The sequence below is a fragment of the Oncorhynchus gorbuscha genome, linkage group LG15 (genome assembly GCF_021184085.1).
Source record: "Oncorhynchus gorbuscha isolate QuinsamMale2020 ecotype Even-year linkage group LG15, OgorEven_v1.0, whole genome shotgun sequence".
NCBI classification, from domain to species: domain Eukaryota; kingdom Metazoa; phylum Chordata; class Actinopteri; order Salmoniformes; family Salmonidae; genus Oncorhynchus; species Oncorhynchus gorbuscha.
In genome coordinates this window covers 43,738,310-43,764,201 of record NC_060187.1, presented here as the reverse complement: position 1 = coordinate 43,764,201, position 25,892 = coordinate 43,738,310, and the positions used below count along the sequence as shown (strand labels likewise).

At 42.8% G+C, this 25,892-nt stretch overlaps 1 protein-coding gene across 1 annotated transcript in view; it reads right to left on the bottom strand.

The window, feature by feature from the left end:
- wdr18 (WD repeat domain 18) overlaps window positions 1-25,892 on the bottom strand; it is a 102,039-nt gene that overhangs the window by 72,349 nt on the left and 3,798 nt on the right. The window contains exon 4 of the mRNA XM_046301364.1: window positions 7,763-7,904. Coding sequence (XP_046157320.1) covers window positions 7,763-7,904 — 142 coding nt within the window. The remainder of the gene's footprint in view (window positions 1-7,762; window positions 7,905-25,892) is intronic.

Here is a 25,892-nt window from a genome sequence, read left to right as displayed (position 1 = left end):
GTGTCTGCAGCATTGTGACGTATTTGTAGGCATATCATTGGAAGATTGACCATAAGAGACTACAATTGCCAAGTGTCCCGCACGGTGTCTGCGTGGAAATTGGTGCGCAAAAGTCAGCTACCAGTATTTTTCCATCCGAATCAGAGAAGAATGCAGGCTTCCAGGAACGGCATTTCAATGACGAGATATATGACAAAACACCTTGAGGATTGATTCAAACAACGTTTTCCATGTTTCAGTCGATATTATGGAGTTAATTCGGAAAAAAGTTTGACGTGTAGGTGACTGAATTTTCGGTTAGTTTCGGTAGCCAAATGCATAGTAACAAAACGGAACGATGTGTCCTACACAATCTTTCAGGAAAAACTGGACATCTGCTATGTAACTGAGAGTCTCCTCATTGAAACATCTGAATTCTTCAAAGGTAAATTATTTTATTTGATTCCTTTGCTGGTTTTTGTGAATATGTTGCGTGCTAAATGCTAACGCTAAATGCTAAGCTAGCTATCACCACTCTTACACAAATTATTGATTTTCTCTGGTTCTAAAGCATATTTTGAAAATCTGAGACGACAGGATTGTTAAGAAAAGGATAAGCTTGAGAGCAGGCATATTTATTTCATTTCATTTGCGATTTTTAGAAATCACTAACGTTGCGTTATGGTAATGAGCTTGAGGCTGTAGTAACGATACCGCATGCGGGATGGGGTGGACTATGAGGTTAATTACCATATTCTAAATGTGATTTCTGTCATTCTGAACACCATGGGTGGATGCCCTAGTCAGGTTATGCACCCAATGCATATGGGTCAGATACATTTCTCAAATGCCTGGTAAATTAAAGAGTTGCCGATCAAATATCCGGCTGACTTCACCGTTCACGTCGCGTGCACGAGCATCACAAAATAATTTTAGAAATCTATATTATTCAATTATTGCGCCAATGAGCATCTGCGTTGCCAAGGGCTAAAATAGAAGTCAGTTCTATTTGTGACGCAGATAGGCTGCAAATCCTGCCTCTCCCATCTCCTCATTGGTTTATTGAAGCAGGTACCCATGTGCCATCTCCTCATTGGTTATACCCATGTGGGTGACTGAAAGATGAACAAGGTCAGTGGTGGTAATGCACCTAATTTATGAAAGCCAATCACAATATAAAGTCAAGAGAAGAAAAAACATGTAAGGAAACGAGATGACTAGAAACGATTTGGTTGACCGTTTTATGTGTGGAATAATTGGCGGAGTAGAGGACCTTGTGCATTTCAGGTAAAATAACAACTCAATGTTTATATACCAGGACAAATTAGCTAACAACAGCAAGCTAGCTAAATAGGACAAATTAGCTATCAAGTGCAAGCTAACTAGCTAAATTGCAATAAATGTTTAATGCTTTTCGACCTGTCCCCAAATTAATATAATTGGTTCAGAGTTTGTTTTGATATTTTAACAAGCGTATTGTCATCACGTTTGGTTTGGGGGGACAAAATACATTTACGCACGATGGCGCACGTGCGCAGCCTGTTTGGGTTCCGTGTAATGGAAACCTTATTAGCACACACGATCTGGTACGTCACAGGCCTCCAACCCGTCACAACTCAGGCTCCTTTGATCGAATGGCTTGTCAACCGTCAGCTCATCCAATAGCGTCCTCACAGAGCTACAGTAGCCATCAAACGCCACCAGCCCTTGGATCTGCCATGTCTCCATTCGCATTTTACAAGCCTGATTACTTCAAATCCTGTCAGTGCAAATTCAAAAGGAGCAGAAAAAAAAAAATTTTGGTACACTGCGTCATTGAAGTGTTGCTCCAGTCTTTCCGCATGTTTACTCAAAAAATATATGATGTCAGAATGGTGTTGTACAAAAAGTTACATGTTCAGTGGGTAAGAATGACAGGCAGAACTGTGAAGGTAATTAAGCAATGGCAGGACTCACGAGCATCAATGACTGATATGGGGGTTCATTGATGTTGAATCCAGACAAATCGGGTGTTATTCAGTTCCTTGGATAATCCCCCTTGTAGTTTTTCCTTCCGACTTTGCCCCTCTTTGCGCAACACTGCTGTGGTCTTCAAACATGGCCTAACAATTTTCACAACCGTCAGTGTGGTATTGATTTTGTTTCTCTAGTTCAGGTACTACCAGGGGTACACGCAATGCCGTGGAGGGTACGCCAAATAAAAATTCACATTTATAAAAATAGATATTTTCTTCAATTTCAAACCGTATATTTATATTTTCCAAAGGGATAACAAATCCAGTTATATAAATGAGGTAAAAGGAGGAAATATCATTCACTTTAGAGGCCCAATACAAGATTATTATTCTTTGTTTTAAATTGGACAAAAACATTTGATCAATTCATGTGATAATGCAACAGTAAATAAGAAAGGTTTAAGCAATTATCTTTAAAGGCCCAGTGTGGTCAAAATTCCAATTTCCTGTTTCATATTTGTACTACAGCTGATGAAACTAGCACAGTGTGAAACAATTCGATCAGTATGATTTCCTTATTGTTATTGGTTAAGAATACCATCAACATTGGAACTTGTCTTCCGGTTCCGGTTGGAGCGAGTGGTCGCATCTGCACGTCGCTCCAACGGGTAGTATAACTTTTTCATTATATTTCATTATATCACAACGGTTTGATTTGTCTTATCTTAGCAATTTCTTCTCAGCTAGCTACATAGCCGTCTTTGTATCAAAGATAATTGCGTAATTATCGTTTTTCGCCGTCCTAACGTAGTCTTCACTAGCCAGCTAGCTAACGTCCACTGATTAGCTGCACTGGAGAAACTGTTACACTCAACTGAACGACTTGATTAGTTTAGTGTTAGCTAGCTACATAGCTGTCTTTGCTGTCTTCGTATCATCGTATCATCGTATCCAAGATAATTGTGTTGTTTAGGTTTAGAGTGTGTAGTCTTAGAGTGATTATCTTAATTTACCGAGGTTAGCTAGCCAGCTATTTGTCGTCCTTAACGTAGGTGACTCTGCTAGCTAGCCAACAGCTAGCCAACGCTAGCCAACGTCTTCTGTATAGAACTCAACTACCCGGTCGCATTCACAGGTTGTATCACATTTTCACTTCATTTTCATTACAGTACAACGGTTTGATTTGTTTGATCGTAGCTAGCTACTTAGCTAGCTACATAGCCGTCTTTGTATCAAAGATAATTGTGTAGTCTAGAGCGATTTTCTAGGTTCGCTAGCCATCTATTGTCGTTATTTTAACGCAACGTAACGTAAACAACACTGCTAGCTAGCCTGCTAGCCCCGAATAGCAACACTGCAGAAACTATTACACTCAACGGAACGACTTGATTAGTGTAGTGTCAACAACGCACCCACTGCCAGCTGGCCTACTTCAGCAGTACTGTATCATTTTAATCATTTTAGTCAATAAGATTCTTGCTACGTAGCTTAACTTTCTGAACATTCGAGACGTGTAGTCCACTTGTCATTCCAATCTCCTTTGCATTAGCGTAGCCTCTTCTGTAGCCTGTCAACTATGTGTCTGTTTATCCCTGTTCTCTCCTCTCTGCACAGACCATACAAACGCTCCTCACCGCGTGGCCGCGGCCACCCTACTCTGGTGGTCCCAGCGCGCACGACCCACGTGGAGTTCCAGGTCTCCGGTAGCCTCTGGAACTGCCCATCTGCGGTCAACAAGGCAGAGTTCATCTCAGCCTATGCCTCCCTCCAGTCCCTCGACTTCTTGGCACTGACGGAAACATGGATCACCACAGACAACACTGCTACTCCTACTGCTCTCTCTTCGTCCGCCCACGTGTTCTCGCACACCCCGAGAGCGTCTGGTCAGCGGGGTGGTGGCACCGGGATCCTCATCTCTCCCAAGTGGTCATTCTCTCTTTCTCCCCTTACCCATCTGTCTATCGCCTCCTTTGAATTCCATGCTGTCACAGTTACTAGCCCTTTCAAGCTTAACATCCTTATCATTAATCGCCCTCCAGGTTCCCTCGGAGAGTTCATCAATGAGCTTGATGCCTTGATAAGCTCCTTTCCTGAGGACGGCTCACCTCTCACAGTTCTGGGCGACTTTAACCTCCCCACGTCTACCTTTGACTCTTTCCTCTCTGCCTCCTTCTTTCCACTCCTCTCCTCTTTTGACCTCACCCTCTCACCTTCCCCCTACTCACAAGGCAGGCAATACGCTCGACCTCATCTTTACTAGATGCTGTTCTTCCACTAACCTCATTGCAACTCCCCTCCAAGTCTCCGACCACTGCCTTGTATCCTTTTCCCTCTCGCTCTCATCCAACACCTCCCACACTGCCCCTACTCGGATGGTATCGCGCCGTCCCAACCTTCGCTCTCTCTCCCCCGCTACTCTCTCCTCTTCCATCCTATCATCTCTTCCCTCCGCTCAAACCTTCTCCCACCTATCTCCTGATTCTGCCTCCTCAACCCTCCTCTCCTCCCTCTCTGCATCCCTTGACTCTCTATGTCCCCTATCCTCCAGGCCGGCTCGGTCCTCCCCTCCCGCTCCGTGGCTCGATGACTCATTGCGAGCTCACAGAACAGGGCTCCGGGCAGCCGAGCGGAAATGGAGGAAAACTCGCCTCCCTGCGGACCTGGCATCCTTTCACTCCCTCCTCTCTACATTTTCCTCCTCTGTCTCTGCTGCTAAAGCCACTTTCTACCACGCTAAATTCCAAGCATCTGCCTCTAACCCTAGGAAGCTCTTTGCCACCTTCTCCTCCCTCCTGAATCCTCCGCCCCTCCCCCTCCTCCCTCTCTGCAGATGACTTCGTCAACCATTTTGAAAAGAAGGTCGACGACATCCGATCCTCGTTTGCTAAGTCAAACGACACCGCTGGTTCTGCTCACACTGCCCTACCCTGTGCTCTGACCTCTTTCTCCCCTCTCTCTCCAGATGAAATCTCGCGTCTTGTGACGGCCGGCCGCCCAACAACCTGCCCGCTTGACCCTATCCCCTCCTCTCTTCCCCAGACCATTTCCGGAGACCTTCTCCCTTACCTCACCTCGCTCATCAACTCATCCCTGACCGTTGGCTACGTCCCTTCCGTCTTCAAGAGAGCGAGAGTTGCACCCCTTCTGAAAAAACCTACACTCGATCCCTCCGATGTCAACAATTACAGACCAGTATCCCTTCTTTCTTTTCTCTCCAAAACTCTTGAACGTGCCGTCCTTGGCCAGCTCTCCCGCTATCTCTCTCTGAATGACCTTCTTGATCCAAATCAGTCAGGTTTCAAGACTAGTCATTCAACTGAGACTGCTCTCCTCTGTATCACGGAGGCGCTCCGCACTGCTAAAGCTAACTCTCTCTCCTCTGCTCTCATCCTTCTAGATCTATCGGCTGCCTTCGATACTGTGAACCATCAGATCCTCCTCTCCACCCTCTCCGAGTTGGGCATCTCCGGCGCGGCCCACGCTTGGATTGCGTCCTACCTGACAGGTCGCTCCTACCAGGTGGCGTGGCGAGAATCTGTCTCCTCACCACGCGCTCTCACCACTGGTGTCCCCCAGGGCTCTGTTCTTGGCCCTCTCCTATTCTCGCTATACACCAAGTCACTTGGCTCTGTCATAACCTCACATGGTCTCTCTTATCATTGCTATGCAGACGACACACAATTAATCTTCTCCTTTCCCCCTTCTGATGACCAGGTGGCGAATCGCATCTCTGCATGTCTGGCAGACATATCAGTGTGGATGACGGATCACCACCTCAAGCTGAACCTCGGCAAGACGGAGCTGCTCTTCCTCCCGGGGAAGGACTGCCCGTTCCATGATCTCGCCATCACGGTTGACAACTCCATTGTGTCCTCCTCCCAGAGCGCCAAGAACCTTGGCGTGATCCTGGACAACACCCTGTCGTTCTCAACTAACATCAAGGCGGTGGCCCGTTCCTGTAGGTTCATGCTCTACAACATCCGCAGAGTACGACCCTGCCTCACACAGGAAGCGGCGCAGGTCCTAATCCAGGCACTTGTCATCTCCCGTCTGGATTACTGCAACTCGCTGTTGGCTGGGCTCCCTGCCTGTGCCATTAAACCCCTTCAACTCATCCAGAACGCCGCAGCCCGTCTGGTGTTCAACCTTCCCAAGTTCTCTCACGTCACCCCGCTCCTCCGTTCTCTCCACTGGCTTCCAGTTGAAGCTCGCATCCGCTACAAGACCATGGTGCTTGCCTACGGAGCTGTGAGGGGAACGGCACCTCAGTACCTCCAGGCTCTGATCAGGCCCTACACCCAAACAAGGGCACTGCGTTCATCCACCTCTGGCCTGCTCGCCTCCCTACCACTGAGGAAGTACAGCTCCCGCTCAGCCCAGTCAAAACTGTTCGCTGCCCTGGCCCCCCAATGGTGGAACAAACTCCCTCACGACGCCAGGACAGCGGAGTCAATCACCACCTTCCGGAGACACCTGAAACCCCACCTCTTTAAGGAATACCTAGGATAGGTTAAGTAATCCCTCTCACCCCACCCCCCCTAAGTTTTAGATGCACTATTGTTAAGTGACTGTCCCACTGGATGTCATAAGGTGAATGCACCAATTTGTAAGTCGCTCTGGATAAGAGCGTCTGCTAAATGACCTAAATGTAAATGTAAATGTAACTTCTAAATTCAGCAGGTTTTGCTAATAACAGCTAGTTCTCACGTTACATGTCTCTCCTATTAGGCCATTCCAAATAGGTCCCTAACTCAGACCACTCCCAGACTGTCCTAACTAAATTATTGCGTGACAAATAGTTTTTTACTAAAAATCACTATTTTTCACCATTTTAAATGTAAAACTATAACAGTTAGGAACCCAGATATTATTTGATAGTGAGGTTTTAAAAAATGGCTGCATTGGGCCTTTAACTAATACAATGGGATAGAGTGATTGGCAAATCTTCTGCATGTCGAAAACTGCATATCTTGTTTTATGTATCTTCATGCGATTAGAGAGAATTGCTTTCCTATTTTGTGACTTGAGCCACAAAACATTAAGGATTGTTAGCAAGTTAAATGAGTAACAAATAAAATTATACTTAAGACCCAATGGGGATTCACGTCTGCGAGGTACCCTTTCATCAATATTCATGTTTTTTTCCCCTAACACTGCTTGCGTGGACTAACAATTTAGCTTCGATATTCCGACTGGTCGATATGTCTCCATGCAAATGACCTGTAAACTAGGCTACCACTTCCCACTTCAGTTCCAGTAAACCCAAATCCCAATGCTAAGGGTAACGTAGCACATAAAACACTATTGCAAGAGCGTTAAAATGACGCTCTGAGACAAAAGGCCTAATGTTATTTTAATCGAAACAGAGTATCAAAACTTAAGAGTTTTTTAATTAAGATTGCACTGGTATAAAAATGCCCCCCCCCCCAAAAAACACAACAACATTGGTAAAGCACATAGGTATCCATTTAGAATACCGATAAATCACAACGCTAGAGTGCACGTCAGAACTTCGTTAGGTCAGATGTCTATCAATAAGAATGTTGTGAATAATAAAACGACAAGTGGAAGACATAAAATATGCATTTATAAGCCCACAGTCATTCGCAAACTTCAGATTGCATTGTGCTATTCCACCTCAACAGCTTGAGGCATGGAAAGAGTATTTTTTATTAATTATATTCTCATTGGAAAGAAATGTACCATTAAACAAGTCAAAAGCTTTGTGCTACATACACAAGCCCAGATTTCATACAGACAGCCTCAGAGGCAGTTCACAATAATTCCCCTTTGGACAAGCATAGTAAAGATGCAAGGAAAAAGCTCACCTTGACTGTCTGGTCCAGGGATGCGGTAGCTACTCGAGCCTGGGGTCCCATCAGGCCACAGTGGATGTCGGTGATGGGGAGAGAGTGACGGGACAGGACATGACGAGGCTCTGGGGTGTGTGACGGATCCAGCTGCACCACACTGCAACATAGGAGTGTTTTGTCATTTATATAAACTCAGCATAAAATAAACATCCTCTCACTGTCAACTGTTTTTATTTTCAAACTGAAACATGTGTAAATATTTGTATGAACGTAAGATTCGACAACTGAGACAAACTGAACAAGTTCCACAGACACGTCACTAACTCATGTGTCCCTGAACAAGGGGGGGGGGTATCAAAATAAAAAGTAACAGACAGTATCTTCTCCTCATGGACTGCACCAGATTTGCCAGTTCTTGCTGTGAGATGTTACCCCACTCTTCCACCAAGACACCTGCAAGTTCCCAAACATTTCTGGGGAGGAATGGCCCTAGCCCTCACCCTCCGATTCAACAGGTCCCAGGCGTGCTCAATTGGATTGAGATCTGGGCTCTTCGCTAGCCATGGCAGAACACTGACATTCCGGTCTTGCAGGAAATCACACACAGAATGAGCAGTATGGATGGTGGCATTATCATGCTGGAGGGTCATGTCAGGATGAGCCTGCAGGAAGGGTACAACACGAGGGAGGATGTCTTCCCAGTAACGCACAGCGTTGAGATTGCCTGCAATGACAACAAGCTCAGTTCGATGGTGCTGTGACACACCGCCCCAGACCATGACGGACCCTCCACCCCACCCCAGAGTACAGGCCTCGGTGACGCGCGCATTCCTTCGAAAATAAACGCAAATCCGACCATCACCCCTGGTGAGACAAAACCACGACTCATCAGTGAAGAGCACTTCTTCCAAGTCCTATCTGGTCCAGTGACGGTGGGTTTGTGCCCATAGGCGACGTTGTTGCCGGTGATGCCTGTTGCGGACAGTCTGAGCACTGATGGAGGGATTGTGCGTTCCTGCTGTAACTCGGGCAGTTGTTGTTGCCATCCTGTACCTGTTCCGCTGGTGTGATGTTCGGATGTACCGATCCTGTGCAGGTGTTGTTACACGTAGTCTTGCCACTGCGAGGACGATCAGTTGTCCGTTCTGTCTCTCTGTAGGGCTGTCTTAGGCGTCACACAGTACGGACATTGCAATTTATTGCCCTGGCCACATCTGCAGTCCTCATGCCTCCTTGCAGCATGCCTAAGGCACATTCAAACAGATGAGCAGGGACCCTGGGCATCTTTCTTTTGGTATTTTTCCAGAGTCAATAGAAAGGCCTCTTTAGTGTCCTAAGTTTTCATAACTGTGGCCTTAATTGCCTACCATCTGTAAGCTGTTAGTATCTTAACGACCGTTCCACAGGTGCATGTTCATTAATGGTTTATGGTTCATTGAACAAGCATGGGAAACAGTGTTTGTTTAAACAATTAAGATCTGTGAAGTTACTTGGATTTTTACGAATTGTCTTTGAAAGACTGGGTCCTGAAAAAGGGACGCTTATTTTTTTTGCCGAGTTCACATCCACATAAACAAATGGTGGAATTTCATGTTAAGCAATGAATGTGACTAGCATTGATCTCAAACTAACCTCAAAACACCAATACAGAACCATGACAAAAATGTTCAAATCTTTCTAACTCAACCATTTGAAAGTAAACCAAAAACATATGTACTCCCTTCACATTTTGACGATTTAAAAACTTCAAATCTCAATTATTTTTTTGTGAGATTATTAGTGGGAAAACCAAATATATTTTGCTGTATTCTTGTAGCCAGAGATTTGGACCAAAAATGCAATTTTCTGAGTATATATTGTAGCTCTGAGCATCGCTGGTTCTTGCTCAGTCGAGACAACTTGCCAGAGCAGAACAGGAGAGGAGGCGGCCAATAGGTGAATAAACAGAGCGAGAGAGCGAGTGGGAAAGAGGGGGAGGATAGAAAGCCTGATTATCTGAGCGGGACCCAGGACTCATTCTGTCAGCTCGGCAGCAAGAGGCGCTCCTTGGCAGGATCTCAGGGACAACCTGTCTGCAGCAACATCTGTGACAAACATAACCCGTACAGGCACACACCACAGCATAGGCTACTGCGTCTGCACACAAAAAGGGAGAAGCAAGCCTGGGGCATTTTGAGGAATATCAAACCACTAACAGAATTCCAGTTCCAATACTCCCTTTGAGGCAATTTCAGACCTATTCCAACGATGCTCAGGGTGTATCACAGAGATATTAGTGGGGACTTGAGCCACGTCCGCTCATTACATCCCTCTGGGATGGGGTCAAAGCAAACCACTTAATGTCGGTGTATGGGCCCAACCCAGGCCATTCTTCACATGTGAAAGGTGCATTACCCGATGCAGGTCGGTGGCCATTTAAAAATCCTCTCAGACCCGTAGCACTCTGTTCTTTATGCTACATTGAGTTTCACATTGTCCCTTCAAAAAGGCGAAGGTCAGAGAAAGTAGCTAACACTGGACTCGTGTTCTTCAAACTGTAATTGGAAATTAAAGTCAGTCTGGCGAAGAGAGCGGATGTGTTTGTGGTATATAGTCGAAGCTGCAGTCATGTAAATAAACTGTTGGAGATTAATGATTTTTGGCCATATACACCAATACTTAATGAACATGCTGACAATGATGAAATGGAAAGAATTGACGCGGGAATAGGGCAGGCACAATTATCGTATAACCAAGACCGTCATGAACATAAAATAACCGCCATAACCGTTTAAATACATTAAAATAATTGTGGAACGAACAGCTGACTGAAGATGGGACGCTGGGCATTTGTGTGGTTGAGTCAGCGTTAGCCTTCACATGGACTCTTAACGTGATAAACTTTGTTGCACCTTGCTGAAAAAAGCATAGAGTCTTGGGTTGCCTGGGCAACACACCGCAAAATGCAGAAGCAGGACTCATAAAAATAGAGTGTATAGATTGGGCTTTCAACCTAACAGTGGCAATATGCGGTAGAGGTCAAACAAACTCGACCAAAACAATGGAATTGAAGCATCTATTGTCACCAATGATTTCTGAATGCTAGCTATGCTAACCAGCGTACATGAACAGGAGTTAGCATTTAGCACTCACTTCTTATAAACCTGAGAAGGGACAACTTGTAAATATTATTAAGCAAAAATAAAAAATATGCAAAAATAAAGCCAAATATCTAAAATCGGACTTACAGTGCATTGGGAAAGAATCACATTTTGTTACGTTACAGCTTTATTCTAAAATGGATTCAACATTTTTGCCTCAATCTACACCCCCCATAATGACAAAGTGAAAACTGCTTTTTAGAAATGCATGCAAACGTATAAAAATAAAAAACAGAAATACCTTATTTACATAAGCTCCGGTGCATCCTGTTTTGATTGATAATCCTTGAGATGTTTCTACAACTGAGTCCCCCTGTGGTAAATTTCTATACACACACGTACGTACTGGGGTCAATGGTGTGAAATCTCTAGTTTATTAGATATTTATAGGCCTATTTTCTTACTTTAGTTTCAGTGTGTGCTCTGTCTCCCTGGTCTCCGCCCGCCTGCCTGTTGTTTGCCATTTTAGTTAACTGCTAGCTTTGAGTACGTATGTATATACAGTGGCAAGAAAAAGTATGTGAACCCTTTGGAAATACCTGGATTTCTGCATAAATTGGTCATAAAATTTGATCTGATCTTCATCTAAGTCACAACAATAGACAAACACAGTGTGCTTAAATTAATAAAAGACCAATTATTGTATTTTTCTTGCTTATATTGAATACATTTAAACATTCACTGCATATGTTGTAAAAAGTGTGTGAACCCCTAGGCTAATGACTTCTCCAAAAGCTAATTGGAGTCCAATCAATTACAAGATTGGAGATGTTGGTAAGAGCTGCCCTGCCCTATTAAAAACCCTCACAATTTGAGTTTGCTATTCACAAGAAGCATTGCCTGATGTGAACCATGCTTCGAACAAACAAGATCTCAGAAGACCTAAGAAAGAATTGTTGACTTGCATAAAGCTGGAAAGGGTTACAAAAGTATCTCTAAAAGCCTTGATGTTCATCAGTCCACGGTAAGACAAATTGAGAGTCAGGTGATTAGAAATGGAGAAAGTTCAGCACTGTTGCTACTCTAGGAGTGGCCGTCCTGCAAAGATGACTGCAAGAGCACAACGCAGAATGCTCAATGAGGTTAAGAAGAATCCTAGAGTGTCAGCTAAAGACTTACAGAAATCTCTGGAACATGCTAACATCTCTGTTGGCGACTCGAGGATACGTAAAACACTGAACAAGATAGGTGTTCATGGGAGGACACCACGGAAGAAGCCACTGCTGCCCCCAAAAATACATTGTTGCATGTCTGAAGTTTACAAAAGTGCACCTGGATGTTCCACAGCGCTACTGGAAAAATAATCTGTGGACAGATGAAACTACAGTTGAGTTGTTTGGAAGGAACACACAACCCTATGTGTGGAAAAAAAAGGCACAGCACACCAACATCAAAACCTTATCCCAACTGTAAATTATGGTGGAGGGAGCAACACGGTTTGGGGCAACTTTGCTGCCTCAGGGCCTAGACAGCTAGCTATCAGACAGAAAAATGAAGTTTATCAAGACATTTTGCAGGAGAATATAAGGCAATCTGTCCGCCAATTGAAGCGCAACAGAAGTTGGGTGATGCAACAGGACAACGACCCAAAACACAGCAGTAAATCAACAGAATGGCTTCAACAGTAGAAAATACATCTGCTGGAGTGGCCCAGTCAGAGTCCAGACCTCAACCCGATTGAGATGCCTGTGGCGTGACCTCAAGAGCAGTTCACACCAGACATCCCAAGAATATTGCTGAACTGAAACAGTATTGTAAATAGGAATGGTCCAAAATTCCTCCTGACCGTTGTGCAGGTCTGATCCGCAACTACAGAAAACGTTTGGTCGAGGTTATGCTGCCAAAGGAGGGTCAACCAGTTATTAAATCCAAGAGTTCATTCTTTTTCCACTCTGCACTGTGAATGTTAACACAGTGTGTTCAATAAAGACATGAAAACATATAATTGTTTGTGTTTTATTAGTTTAAGCAGACTGTGTTTGCCTATTGTTGTGATCTAGATGAAGATCAGATGACCAATTTCTGCAAAAATCCAGGTATTTCCAAAGGGTTCACATACTTTTTCTTGACACTGTACACAACCGTTCAAAAGTTTGGGGTCACTTAGAAATGCCCTTGTTTAAAAAAAAAAAAAGCTAATTGTTGTCCATTACAGTGTCAACATTGTTAATGTTGTAAATTACTATTGTAGCTGGAAACGGCTGATTTATTATGGAATATCTACATAGGCGCACAACTGAACTTGTACTGATTAAAGAAGCAATAAAACTGGCCTTCTTTAGACCAGTTGACTATCTGGAGCATCAGCATTTGTGGGTTCAATTACAGGCTCAAAATGGCCAGAAACCAAGACCTTTCTTCTGAAACACAGTCTATTCTTGTTCTGAGAAATTAAGGCTATTCCAAGAAACTGAAGATCTCGTACAACGCTTTGTACTGCTCCCTTCACAGAACATGTCAAACTGGCTCTAAGCAGAATAGAATGAGTGGGAGGCCCCGGTGCACAACTGAGCAAGAGGACAAGTACATTAGTGTTTAGTTTGAGAAACAGACGCCTCACAAGTCCTCAACTGGCAGTTTCAATAAATAGTACCTGCAAAACACCATTCTCAACATCAACAGTGAAGAGATGATTCTGGGACGCTGGCCTTCTAAGCAGAGTTCCTCTGTCCAGTGTCTGTTCTTTTGCCCATCTTAATATTTTCATTTTATTGGCAAGCCTGAGATATGGCTTTTTCCTTGTAACTCTGTTTAGAAGGCCAGCATCCCAGAGTCGCCTCGCCACTGTTGACGTTGAGACTGGTGTTTTGCTGGTACTATTAAAATGAAGCTGCCAAGTTGAGGACTTGTGAGGCACCTGTTTCTCAAACTAAACACTAATGTACTTGTCCTCTTGCTCAGTTGTGCACCGGGGCCTCCCACTCATTCTATTCTGGTTAGAGCCAGTCATCATTATGGTCATGGTCCAAACACACCCAAGACAGTCATAAACTGGGCACGACAAAGACTTAGGAGACTGAAAGGATTTGGCACGCGTCCTCAGATCCTCAAAAGGTTCTACAGCTGCACCATCAAGAGCTCGGGTTCCGACCGCAAGGCACGACAGAGGGTAGTGGGTATGGCCAAGTACATCACTGGGTCCAAGCTTCCCGCCATGCAGGACCTCGATACCATGATGCGGTGTCAGAGGAAGGCCCTAAAAATTGCCAAAGACTCCAGCCAACCAAGTCAGACTGTTCTCTATACCACACAGCAAGCGGGACCAGAGCGCCAAGTCTAGGTCCAAAAGACTTCTTAACAGCTTCTACCCCCAAGCTATATGACTCCTAAACAGCTAATCAAAAGGGCTACCCGTTCCCCTCTTTTTACCCTTCTGCTACTCTGTTAACAATCTATGCATAGTCACTTTACCTCTACCTACATGTACATGTTACCTCAATGACCTCAACTAACTGGTGCCCCCGCACATTGACTCTGTACTGGTACCCCCTGTATATAGACTCGCTACTGCTATTTTACTGCTGCTGTTTTAAGTATGTTACTTTTATTCTTAATGTTTTACTTAAGAAGAACAAGGTGTTAACTTCTTAATGCATTGTTGGTTAAGGGCTTGTAAGTAAGCATTTCACTGTACACCTGTTGTATTTGGCGCATGTGACAAATAAAATTTGATTCGATTTATTCAGCCCCTTTGCTGAGACTACAAATTAAACTCAGATGCATCCTGTTTCCACTGATCATCCCTGAGATGTTTCTACAACGTGATTGGAGTCCACCTATGGTAGATTCAATTGATTGGACATGATTTGGAAAAGCGCACACACCTGCCTATATAACAAAGGTCCCACAGTTGACAGTGCATGTCAGTGCAAAAACCAAGCCATGAGGTTGAAGGAATTGTCTGTAGAGCTCAGAGCCAGGACTGTGTCGAACGGTACCAAAAAATGTCTGCAGCATTGAAGGTCCCCAAAAACACAGTGGCCTCAATCATTCTTAAATGGAAGATGCTTGGAACCACGAAGACTCTTAGAGTTGGCAGCCTGGCCAAACTGAGCAATCGGGGGAGAAGGGCCTTGGTCGAGGAGGTGAGCAGACGGAAGCCACATGACAGCCTGCTTGGAGATAGTCTCAACAGGCAAGAGGTGCCTTTTGGCTAAGATTTTACTCTAGGAAACCTGGCACCATCCTTACGGTAAAACATGGGTGGCAGCATCATACTGTGGGGTTGTTTTGTGTTTTTTTTACTCCCTTCATCTCCCGAATTTCGTGGTATCAAATTGGTAGATACAGTCTTGTCCCGTCGCTGCAACTCCCACACGGACTCAGGAAAGGCAAAGGTCGAGAGCCATGCGTCCTCCAAAACACGACCCCACCAAGCCGCACTGCTTCTTGACACAATGCCGCTTAATCCGGAAGCCAGCCGCACCAATGTGTCAGAAGAAACACCGTACGCCTGATGACCGTGTCAGCAGGCATGCGACCGGCCCGCCACAGGAGTCGCTAGAGCGCGATGGGACAAGGGCATCCCGGCAGGCCAAACACTCCCCTAACTCGGACGACGCTCGGCCAATTGTGTGCCACCTCATGGGTCACCGGGTTGTGGCCGGCTGCAACATAGCCTGGAATTGAGCCTGGAATTGAACCAGGATTTGTAATGTTAGTTGTGTAGTGACACAACTAGTGCTGGAATGCACTGCCTTAGACCACGGCACCACTCGGGAGATTTTCAGCAGCAGGGACTGGGAGACCAGTCAGGATCGAGGCAAAGATGAACAGAGCAAAGTACAGAGAGATCCTTGAGGAAAACCTGCTCCAAAGCTCTCAGACTGGGGCAAAGGTTCACCTTCCAACAGGACAACAACACTATGCGCACAGCCAAGACAACTCAGGAGAGGCTTCGGGACAAGTTTCTGAATATCCTTGAGTGGCCCAGCCAGAGCCCGGACTTGAACCCGATCTAACATCTCTGGAGAGAGTGGAAAAAAGCTGTGCAGCAACACTCCCCATCCAACCTGAAACACTATCCCATAATGACAAATCTAAAACAGGTTTTTAGAAACACTTTTAGCAGTGATTCCAGCATCGAGTCTTCATGGCACACCTGTATTTGGGACCATCTCCCATTCTTCTCTGCAGATCCTCTCAGGATTGAGTTGCGAAAAAATTCTTACATTGTTTTAAGGCTGTAACGTTACAAAATGTGGATCAAGTCAAGGGGTCTGAATACTTTCCGAAGGCACTGTAGACGTACCCAAAAGTAACTGCTAGTCATGTGTAACTACATGATTCTGACATGCAAAAACTTGGTATATTTGAAAAGACGACATTAGGAGATGAGAAAGTTGCTTTGGCAGCAGCTAATGGGGATCCATAATATTTACAAATACATACATCAGAATACACAAGATCAAGCACACACAAAATAACATTTATTATATTTTGAAAGTCATCTTTAAATTTGCAAGCTATTACTGAATTATTGATGACTAGAACTGGGAACAGTTGGCTTCCACAACATGAACAATATCAGACAAAAAATATATAATTGACAGAGTTAACTAGAAATGGCAGATGTTTTGGTAAGTTGTGTCAGGTGACGTTTCCAGTTTTCCCTAAACCTTTCCAAAGTGGCATATGTCGGTAAATTGGAGCGGGAGGCAGCCTATTGGTTAGAGTGTTGGGCCAGTAATCGAAAGGTTGCCAGATCGAATACCGAGCTAACAAGGTACAAATGTGTTTTTATGCTGAACAAATAGCATTTAGGGATTGCAAATATGTATATATTTATATACATATTTGCAAAATGTATCTACATATTTGCAATGCCTAAATGCTATTTGTTCAGCATAAAAACACAATTTCAACCAGATCACCCACACCCAAACATTGTAGTGGTGTTATGGGGGTATCCAGGTGTCCTTTCAACCTCTCCAAAGTGTCCGAATGTGGTAATTGCACTGTTTTTGCACACTGGATGTGCTTAAATGTTATTGTTCACTATAAGAAATGTATTTCTACAACACCAACCTCTTTCAAACATTATGGTGGTGTCCGGGGACATGCATGCCTACAGCGCATTAGCAGGCAAGATATTTTTGATACGCAAGGATAAGTCACTCGGTGGACATTGGATGTTGCCATTAAGTCATACATCAGATAACATTGGCAGGAACAAATCTAGCCAATTGCCAATCTAAGGATTCATTTGATTCTCCCCATGCAGCTTTACCTCAAACACAGACCAAATTGAAGCTTACCTTGTAAGTTGTTCGCCGTTTGTTGAAAACTTCAAATACATTTTAAAAGATACTCTTGGGGGGGTTGGTGATCAATAATGGTAGACAAATAAGATATCCTAATTATCTGTGGAGCCCCAAATTTTGGTGTGCATCAATACATTGTGTTTTTTCCGTTTATACTTCACAATGCTAACCGGAATGTAGGTAGCAGCCATCTTGAAATTAGGTAATTGGCTCAGCCTGCCCTTATAAATTTGTATCCACATATATATGGCAGTAAGTCAAAGATTTGAAGGCACTGATCAATAGCCAAGATACTCAGCTTTCCCAGATAGGGGCTACTGTTCTCATAACAGACTGAATGTATATATATATATATATATATATATATATATATATATTTTTTTTTTTTTTATCATATAGGGTCCCTATATATAGGCCCTTCACATTTAAGAGGTTTTAATGAGCGGATTAAAACACACTTGTGTGGGGCTACATCATTTGTTTGGCATTACAGGAGCAGACCTGCAAGGGCGAAATAACAGTTTAGACTTATAAAGCAATTATTTATTTTCAACTGAAAGTACAGCTTCAGGACTCTTGATTATACACCACAAAGCCTCTGCTTTGACGGGGAAATGGTTGCAACATAGGTAGTGCGTTGTAAGAGGAGGACCAATCAAGAACTTTGATACAGCAAAAGCTATTTGGAATTGAGATGTCAAAAGCTCCGCCTGATGTGGACTGTTGATATAGGTAATTAGACAACGGCAAGTCTCATTTGAAATACTGGGCCATACGGTTGTATACTGGGCCATACGGTTGACACTATTTCTTTAGTAGGATTTACAAAAAAAATTGGCTGCTTCCCTTGATATGCATTGGCAATATAATAACATGCTCTACTAGAAAAAGAGACTGTATTACTTTGGAAAGCAGACTGTCATACATTCATTGTAAATCCAAAGCAATCCCTTATTTCACTGCAAGGTAGTTCGACAGCCTTCCTACGTCTAAATGTGACCAATTCCATTTAAATTCGCAAACCTAATGTCTGAGGGAAAGGGAAAATAACAGGTTTACATTTGCTATCTTGTTTACCACAACCTGTACATTTCCATTCCCCTTTAGTGCTGACAGGCACTGGTAATGGAAGTATCACATTGCCACCTACTGGAGAAGAGTTAGGCCTACTTCAGTACCATTCAACCCCAGAAACTGAATAACAATAGTGAATCACTGAGTTCCCTGACTGAACTCAGGTGATTTGCAAGGTGATTTGTAGATCAGTCTGTCTGTGCTGTCAGTATGATCAGTATAGATGTTCTCCAACTCTGCCAAAACATAGGTTGGACATTGGTCCAGTGCTTGAATTGAATGGAAGAGGCCTATCCATTCCCTGTAAACACATTTCTTTGGTTTGATGAACATCATTCAATGCCATCTTTATTCACCAACTAATTAAAATAAGATCATAAGCAATTGAAAGAGGTAGAGCATTACAAGGTTTTAGCACAATTCAACTCACATCCAGTCTGTACAATTTGTTCTCAAAATAGTTAAGCCTTTTATTCCTCCGATAACAGTCCATTCCAAAAATGTAAATAAGAGGAGTAGCTGTCAGTGTTTCATAGCTTACACATCTTCTTGATTAAATACTCAAACTCAGTAAACCAGTTTATTGCTCTGCCTGCCAATTACCAAAGCAATAATCCAATTTTTCACTAAGATTAAGAGATCAGAAGCTCCTTAAATATTCAGATCCTAAGGATGGGCTGGTGATAAAATTACAATTGGGTTTTTGTCCCCTTTTTGTTGAAAGTTCAGAGAAAGCAGTGGAACCTATTTAATGTTCTCTCGATTTGGGGCGGCAGCGTAGCCTAGTGGTTAGTTAGTGTTGGACTAGTAACCGGAAGGTTGCGAGTTCAAACCCCCGAGCTGACAAGGTACAATCTGTCATTCTGCCCCTGAACAGGCAGTTAACCCACTGTTCCCAGGCCGTCATTGAAAATAAGAATATGTTCTTAACTGACTTGCCTGGTTAAATAAAGGTAAAAAAATATATATATATATATTTTTTTTATATATTTTTTTTTAAAGCACAAAATGTGATTATGTCGCACTGGATAACATAGCTTGAAATACAGCAGCGTAAGTGTCAATAGTATAAGCCTAACCAAGCGTCACCCGTCACTTCAAAGCCAGGTGCGTCCAACCGTGAATCAGTAATGTAGAAATGTAAAAACTACATTGAGAGAACAATTCCATTTGCCCCCAGTTACTTGATGACAAGCGACAGAGGTAAGAAAGGATTTCTGGCAGCTGATTTAACAAAAATAAATACAAAAAAAATGTATTCTGCCGAGAAGTCGCTTTTAAGAGTGACAAGTTACACATTTTACTCAGAATGTCGAAGGTAACTAATTAGCTAGCTTTGTAATTGTGTAGACAAGCCTAATAATAGAAGTGCAGTAGTATGTAATATTTCTTAACTAAGATACGCTAGCTAAATCATTTTAGGGGTTAATATAGAATTGACCTAATATGTCATTGAGACCAAGAAATAAAATTCAACTGTCATCAATTTTCAGATGAGGTTTAATTGAAACTTCTTAGGGCTAGGCCCCCCTTTTCTCAATTTCCACCTGAATGACGTGTCCAAAGTAAACTGCCTGTTGCTCAGGCCCTGAAGCCAGAATATGCATAGAATTGGTAGCATTGGAAAGAAAATCTTTGAAGTTTGTAGAAATTTTCAAATAATGTAGGAGAATAACATAATAGATAGGGTAGGAGACAATCCAAAGAAAAACCAACCACCCTTTTTTTTGAGAAAGAGACCATGCTCTTACAATGGCAAGTATAAGGGCATACTGAATTCTAGCTCCCAGGATACAATTCCCATGGCTTCCACAGAGTGTCAGCAATCTATGTTAAGGTTTCAGGCTTGTAACTTCCAAAATGAATAAGAAATATCAGTTTTATTGCAGGGACACAGTCTTGGAAATTCATGTTTGCACGAGCTATTTGTGAATTTATGAAACAGTTGCTGGTGGAAAAATATTTTCATGTGGGGCGCCGTCCTCAATCCTCAAACAATCACATTGCATGCTTTCGCTGTTATAGCTAATGTAAATCGGAAAGTGCAGTTACATTAACAAGAATTTAAGCTTTCAACCGATAAGACACTTGTACGTACCTAAATGTTTAATATCCATCATTTATTTGAATTGCGCGCCCTCCAATTTCACCAGAAGTTGTCCCACTAGCGGAAATTGGTCATATATGAAGATCAGATCCAATTTTAAGTCACAACAATAGAAAAACAGTGTGCTTAAACTAATCACACACCAATTATTGTATTTTTCTTGTCTATATTGAATACATAATTTAAACATTCACAGTGTAGGTTGGAAAAAGTATGTGAACCCCTAGGCCTAGGCTAATGACTTCTCCAAAAGCTAATTGGAGTCCAATCAATGAGACAAGATTGGAGATGTTGGTTAGAGCTGCCCTGCCCTATAAAAAAAAACTCAATTTGAGTTTGCTATTCACAAGAAGCATTGCCTGATATGAACAATGCTTCGAACAAATGAGATCTCAGAAGACTTAAGAATTGTTGACTTGCATAAAGCTAGAAAGGGTTACAAAAGAATCTCTAAAAGCCTTGATGTTCATCAGTCCAGGGTAAGAAAAATAGTCTATAAAATGGAGAAAATTCAGCACTGTTGCTACTCTCCCTAGGAGTCACCATCCTGCAAAGGTGACTGCAATAGCACAGCAAAGAATGTCCAATGAGGTTAAGAAGAATCCTAGAGTGTCAGCTAAAGACATCTCTGGAACATGCTAACATCTTTGTTAACGAGTCTACAATACGTAACACACTAAACAAGAATGGTATTCATGAGAGGACGCCACGGAAGAAGACATTGCTGTCCAAAGAAAATATTGCTGCACGTCTGAAGATCGCAAAAGAGCACCTGGATGTTCCACAGCACTACTGGAAAAATATTCTGTGGACAGTTGAAACTGATGAAACTAAAGTTAAGTTGTTTTGGAAGGAACAAACACTATGTGTGGAGAAAAAGGCACAGCACACCAACATCAAAACCTCATCCCAACTGTAAATTATGGTAGAGGGAGCATCATGGTTTGGGCTAGATGGTTCAGACCTAGAATATGTGGACATCTATAAGTACCTAAGTGTCTGGCTAGACTGTAAACTCTCCTTCCAGACTCATATCAAACATCTCCAATCTAAAATCAAATCTAGAGTCGGCTTTCTATTCCACAACAAAGCCTCCTTCACTCACGCCGCCAAACTTACCCTAGTAAAACTGGTCCTTCTGTAGCTCAGTTGGTAGAGCATGGCGCTTGTAACGCCAGGGTAGTGGGTTCGATTCCCGGGACCACCCATACGTAGAATGTATGCACACATGACTGTAAGTCGATTTGGATAAAAGCGTCTGCTAAATGGCATATATTATATTATTATTATATTAAAACTGACTATCCTACCGATCCTCGACTTCGGCGATGTCATCTACAAAATAGCTTCAAATACTCTACTCAGAAAACTGGATGCAGTTTATCACAGTGCCATCCGTTTTGTTACTAAAGCACCTTATACCACCCACCACTGCGACCTGCATGCTTTAGTCGGCTGGCCCTCGCTACATATTTGTCGCCAGACCCACTGGCTCCAGGTCATCTACAAGTCCATGCTAGGGAAAGTTCCTCCTTATCTCAGTTCACTGGTAACGATGGCAACACCCACCCACAGCACACGCTCCAGCAGGTGTATCTCACTGATCGGCGGCAGGGTAGCCTAGTGGTTAGGGCATTGGACTAGTAACCGGAAGGTTGCAAGTTCAAATCCCCGAGCTGACAAGGTACAAATCTGTCGTTCTGCCCCTAAACAGGCAGTTAACTGTTCCTAGGCCGTCATTGAAAATAAGAATTTGTTCTTAACTGACTTGCCTAGTAAAATAAAGGTAAAATAAAAATAAATCTTTAAAGCCAACACCTCATTCGGCCGCCTTTCCTTCCACAGCTGCCTGTGACCGGAACGAATTGTTGGAGGCTTTTATCTCCCCCACCAACTTTAAACATCTGCTATCTGAGCAGCTAACCGGTCGCTGCAGCTGTACATAGTCCATCGTTAAATAGTCGACCCAATTTACCTACTTAATCCCCATACTGTTTCTATTTATTTACTTTTCTGTTCTTTTGCACACCAGTATCTCTACCTGCACATGACCATCTGATCATTTATCACTCCAGTGTTAATCTTGTTTTATTATTCGCCTACCACCTCATGCCTTTTGCACACAATGTATATAGACTCTTTTTCTACTGTGTTATTGACTTGTTTATTGTTTACTCCATGTGTAACTGTGTTGTTGTCTGTTCACACTGTTATGCTTTATCTTGGCCAAGTCGCAGTTGTAAATGAGAACTTGTTCTCAACTAGCCTACCTGGTTAAATAAAGGTGAAATAAATATAAAATATTTAAATGGCTTGGGCTGTTTTGCTGCCTCAGGGCCTGGAACGCTTGCTATCAACGACGGAAAAATTATTTCAAGTTTATCAATACATTTTGCAGGATTGAAGTTCAGGTGCAGGACAACGACAAATGGCTTCAGAGGAAAATACGCCTTCCTGACCTCAACCCGATTAAGATGCTGTGGCATGACCTCAAGAGAGGGGTTCACACCATCCCAAGAATATTGCTGAACTTAAACATTTTTGCAAGGAGGAATGGTCAAAAATTCCTCCTGACCGTTGTGAAGGTCTAATCCGCAACTACAGAAAACATTGAGTTTATTGCTGCCAAAGGAGGGTCAACCAGTTATTAAATCCAAGGGCTCGCATACTTTTTCCACCGTGTACTGTGAATGTTTACACGGTGTGTTCAATAAATATATCAAAAACTAATAACACAATTATAAGTTAAGTGTTTTAAGTGTCTATTGTCGAGACTTAGATGAAGAACAGCTCAAATTATGACCAATTACAGAAATCTGGGTAATTCCAAAAGGGTTCGCAAACTTTGCCACTGTAGATGTGCATGAGCTGCGAAACACTTCAAGACGGATGGAGTCTTCCTGGGGAGATGTTTTTTGTTGTTGTTGAACAACTGTGAGAAGGTAACTTCTGGTGACTTTTTTAAAGGACATTCTACTCCAAAATGCATTAATTTTATTATGTTCTCTTCCTTTAAAACTCATCTGAAAATCAAAGACAGTTGAATTTTATTTCTTGGTCTCATTGACATATTAGCCCAATTCTATATTAACCCCTAAAATGATTTAGCTAGCATATCTTAGTTAAGAAATATGACATACTACTGCACATCTATTATTAGGGTTGTCTACACTTAGAGGATTTCAAAGCTAGCTAATTAGTTACCTTGGACAATCTGATGAGAATCTGAGGAAATTGTGTAACTTGTTATCTCTCGGATCATAAAAGCACTTCCCGGCAGAATTAAAAAAACGTTTTTTATTCATCAGCTGCCAGAAATCCTCTCTTACCTCTGCCACTGTCATCAAGTAACCATGGTTCCCCCCCAGCAGCGGGATTCAATACCATTGAATCGATTTCTTTAAAGTTTTTTTAATAAATGTGAATATTTGTAAATACCTGCAGTCAACTTGTACAATACGTTAGGAGATTAACATTTTACATTTAGCAGACACTCTTATCCAGCGACTTAAAGTAAGTAGTGAGTGCATACATTTTCGTACTTTTCATTCATTGCGTTCTTCATTTCACTGGTCACATTAGGAATATTATGGTAGTCCCCAGCCACGTCATGTGGTGTTTGTTTACAGGCACACAACGATGAGAGACAGGAACCATGCGAGTCACTCATTGTTGTGCAGCATGCGCCAGGTGATCTAATTACCGTACGGAATTCACAAATGAATGTTTGCCAGCTAGATATCTTATAACTAACTACGAAGTTAACTGTCTAAAATGTGCTAAATGATCTACAGTTGTGCATCCGGTTTGCTAATTTAGTAGCTAGTTAGCTCTCTGGCTAAGTGGTTTGCTGCTTCCAAATCAAGCATTTGCTTGCGAACAGCAGAGAATCCCCTCCTGGATCAAGAGCCTCACTGGTTGATATTTGTTTTGCGGGTGCAGCAAACTGTGGAGCATTTTTTTTAGTTACTTGTATACAGTAACAGCTGACCTAGAGTAACCAATTGTGCAAGTTCTCCCACTTAAAAAGATGAGGCCTGTAATTTTCATCATTGGTACACTTCAACTATGACAGACAAAATGAGAAAAAAAATCCAGAAAATCACATTGTAGGATCTTTAATGAATTTATTTGCAAATTATGGTGGAAAATAAGTATTTGGTCACCTACAAACAAGCAAGATTACTGGCTCTCACAGACCTGTAACTTCTTCTTTAAGAGGTTCCTCTGTCCTCCACTCGTTACCTGTATTAATGGCACCTGTTTGAACTGGTTATCAGTATAAAAGACACCTGTCCACAACCTCAAACAGTCACACTCCAAACTCCACTATGGCCAAGAACAAAGAGCTGTCAAAGGACACCAGAAACAAAATTGTACGACTGAAAAATTGTACGAAATTGGACGACTGAATCTGCAATAGGTAAGCAACTTGGTTTGATGAAATCAACTGTGGGAGCAATTATTAGGAAATGGAAGACATACAAGACCACTGATAATCTCCCTCGATCTGGGGCTCCACTCAAGATCTCACCCTGTGGGGCCAAAATGATCACAAGAATGGTGAGCAAAAATCCCAGAACCACACGGGGGGACCTAGTGAATGACCTGCAGAGAGCTGGGACCAAAGTAACAAAGCCTACCATCAGTAACACACTACGCCGCCAGGGACTCAAATCCTGCAGTGCCAGACGTGTCCCCATGCTTAAGCCAGTACATGTCCAGGCCCATCTGAAGTTTGCTAGAGAGCATTTGGATGATCCAGAAGAAGATTGGGAGAATGTCAAATGGTCAGATGAAACCAAAATCTAACTTTTTGGTAAAAACTCAACTCGTCGTGTTTGGAGGACAAAGAATGCTGAGTTGCATCCAAAGAACACCATACCTAGTGTGAAGCATGGTGGTGGAAACATCATGCTTTGGGGCTGTTTTTCTGCAAAGGGACTGATCCGTGTAAAGGAAAGAGTGAATGGGGCTGTGTATCGTGAGATTTTGAGTGAAAACCTCCTTCCATCAGCAAGGGCATTGAAGATGAAACGTGGCTGGGTCTTTCAGCATGACAATGATCCCAAACACACCGCCCGGGCAACGAAGGAGTGGCTTCGTAAGAAGCATTTCAAGGTCCTGGAGTGGCCTAGCCAGTCTCCAGATCTCAACCCAATAGAAAATCTTTGGAGGGAGTTGAAAGTCAGTGTTGCCCAGCAACAGCCCCAAAACATCACTGCTCTAGAGGAGATCTGCATGGAGGAATGGGCCAAAATACCAGTAACAGTGTGTGAAAACCTTGTGAAGACTTAGAGAAAACGTTTGACCTCTGTCATTGCCAACAAAGGGTATATAACAAAGTATTGAGATAAACTTTTGTTATTGACCAAATACTTATTTTCCACCATAAATTGCAAATAAATTAATTAAAAATCCTACAATGTGATTTTCTGGATTTTTTGTCTTCTAATTTTGTCTGTCATAGTTGAAGTGTACCTATGATGAAAATTACAGGCCTCTCATCTTTTTAAGTGGGAGAACTTGCACAATTGGTGGCTGACCAAATTATGTTTTGC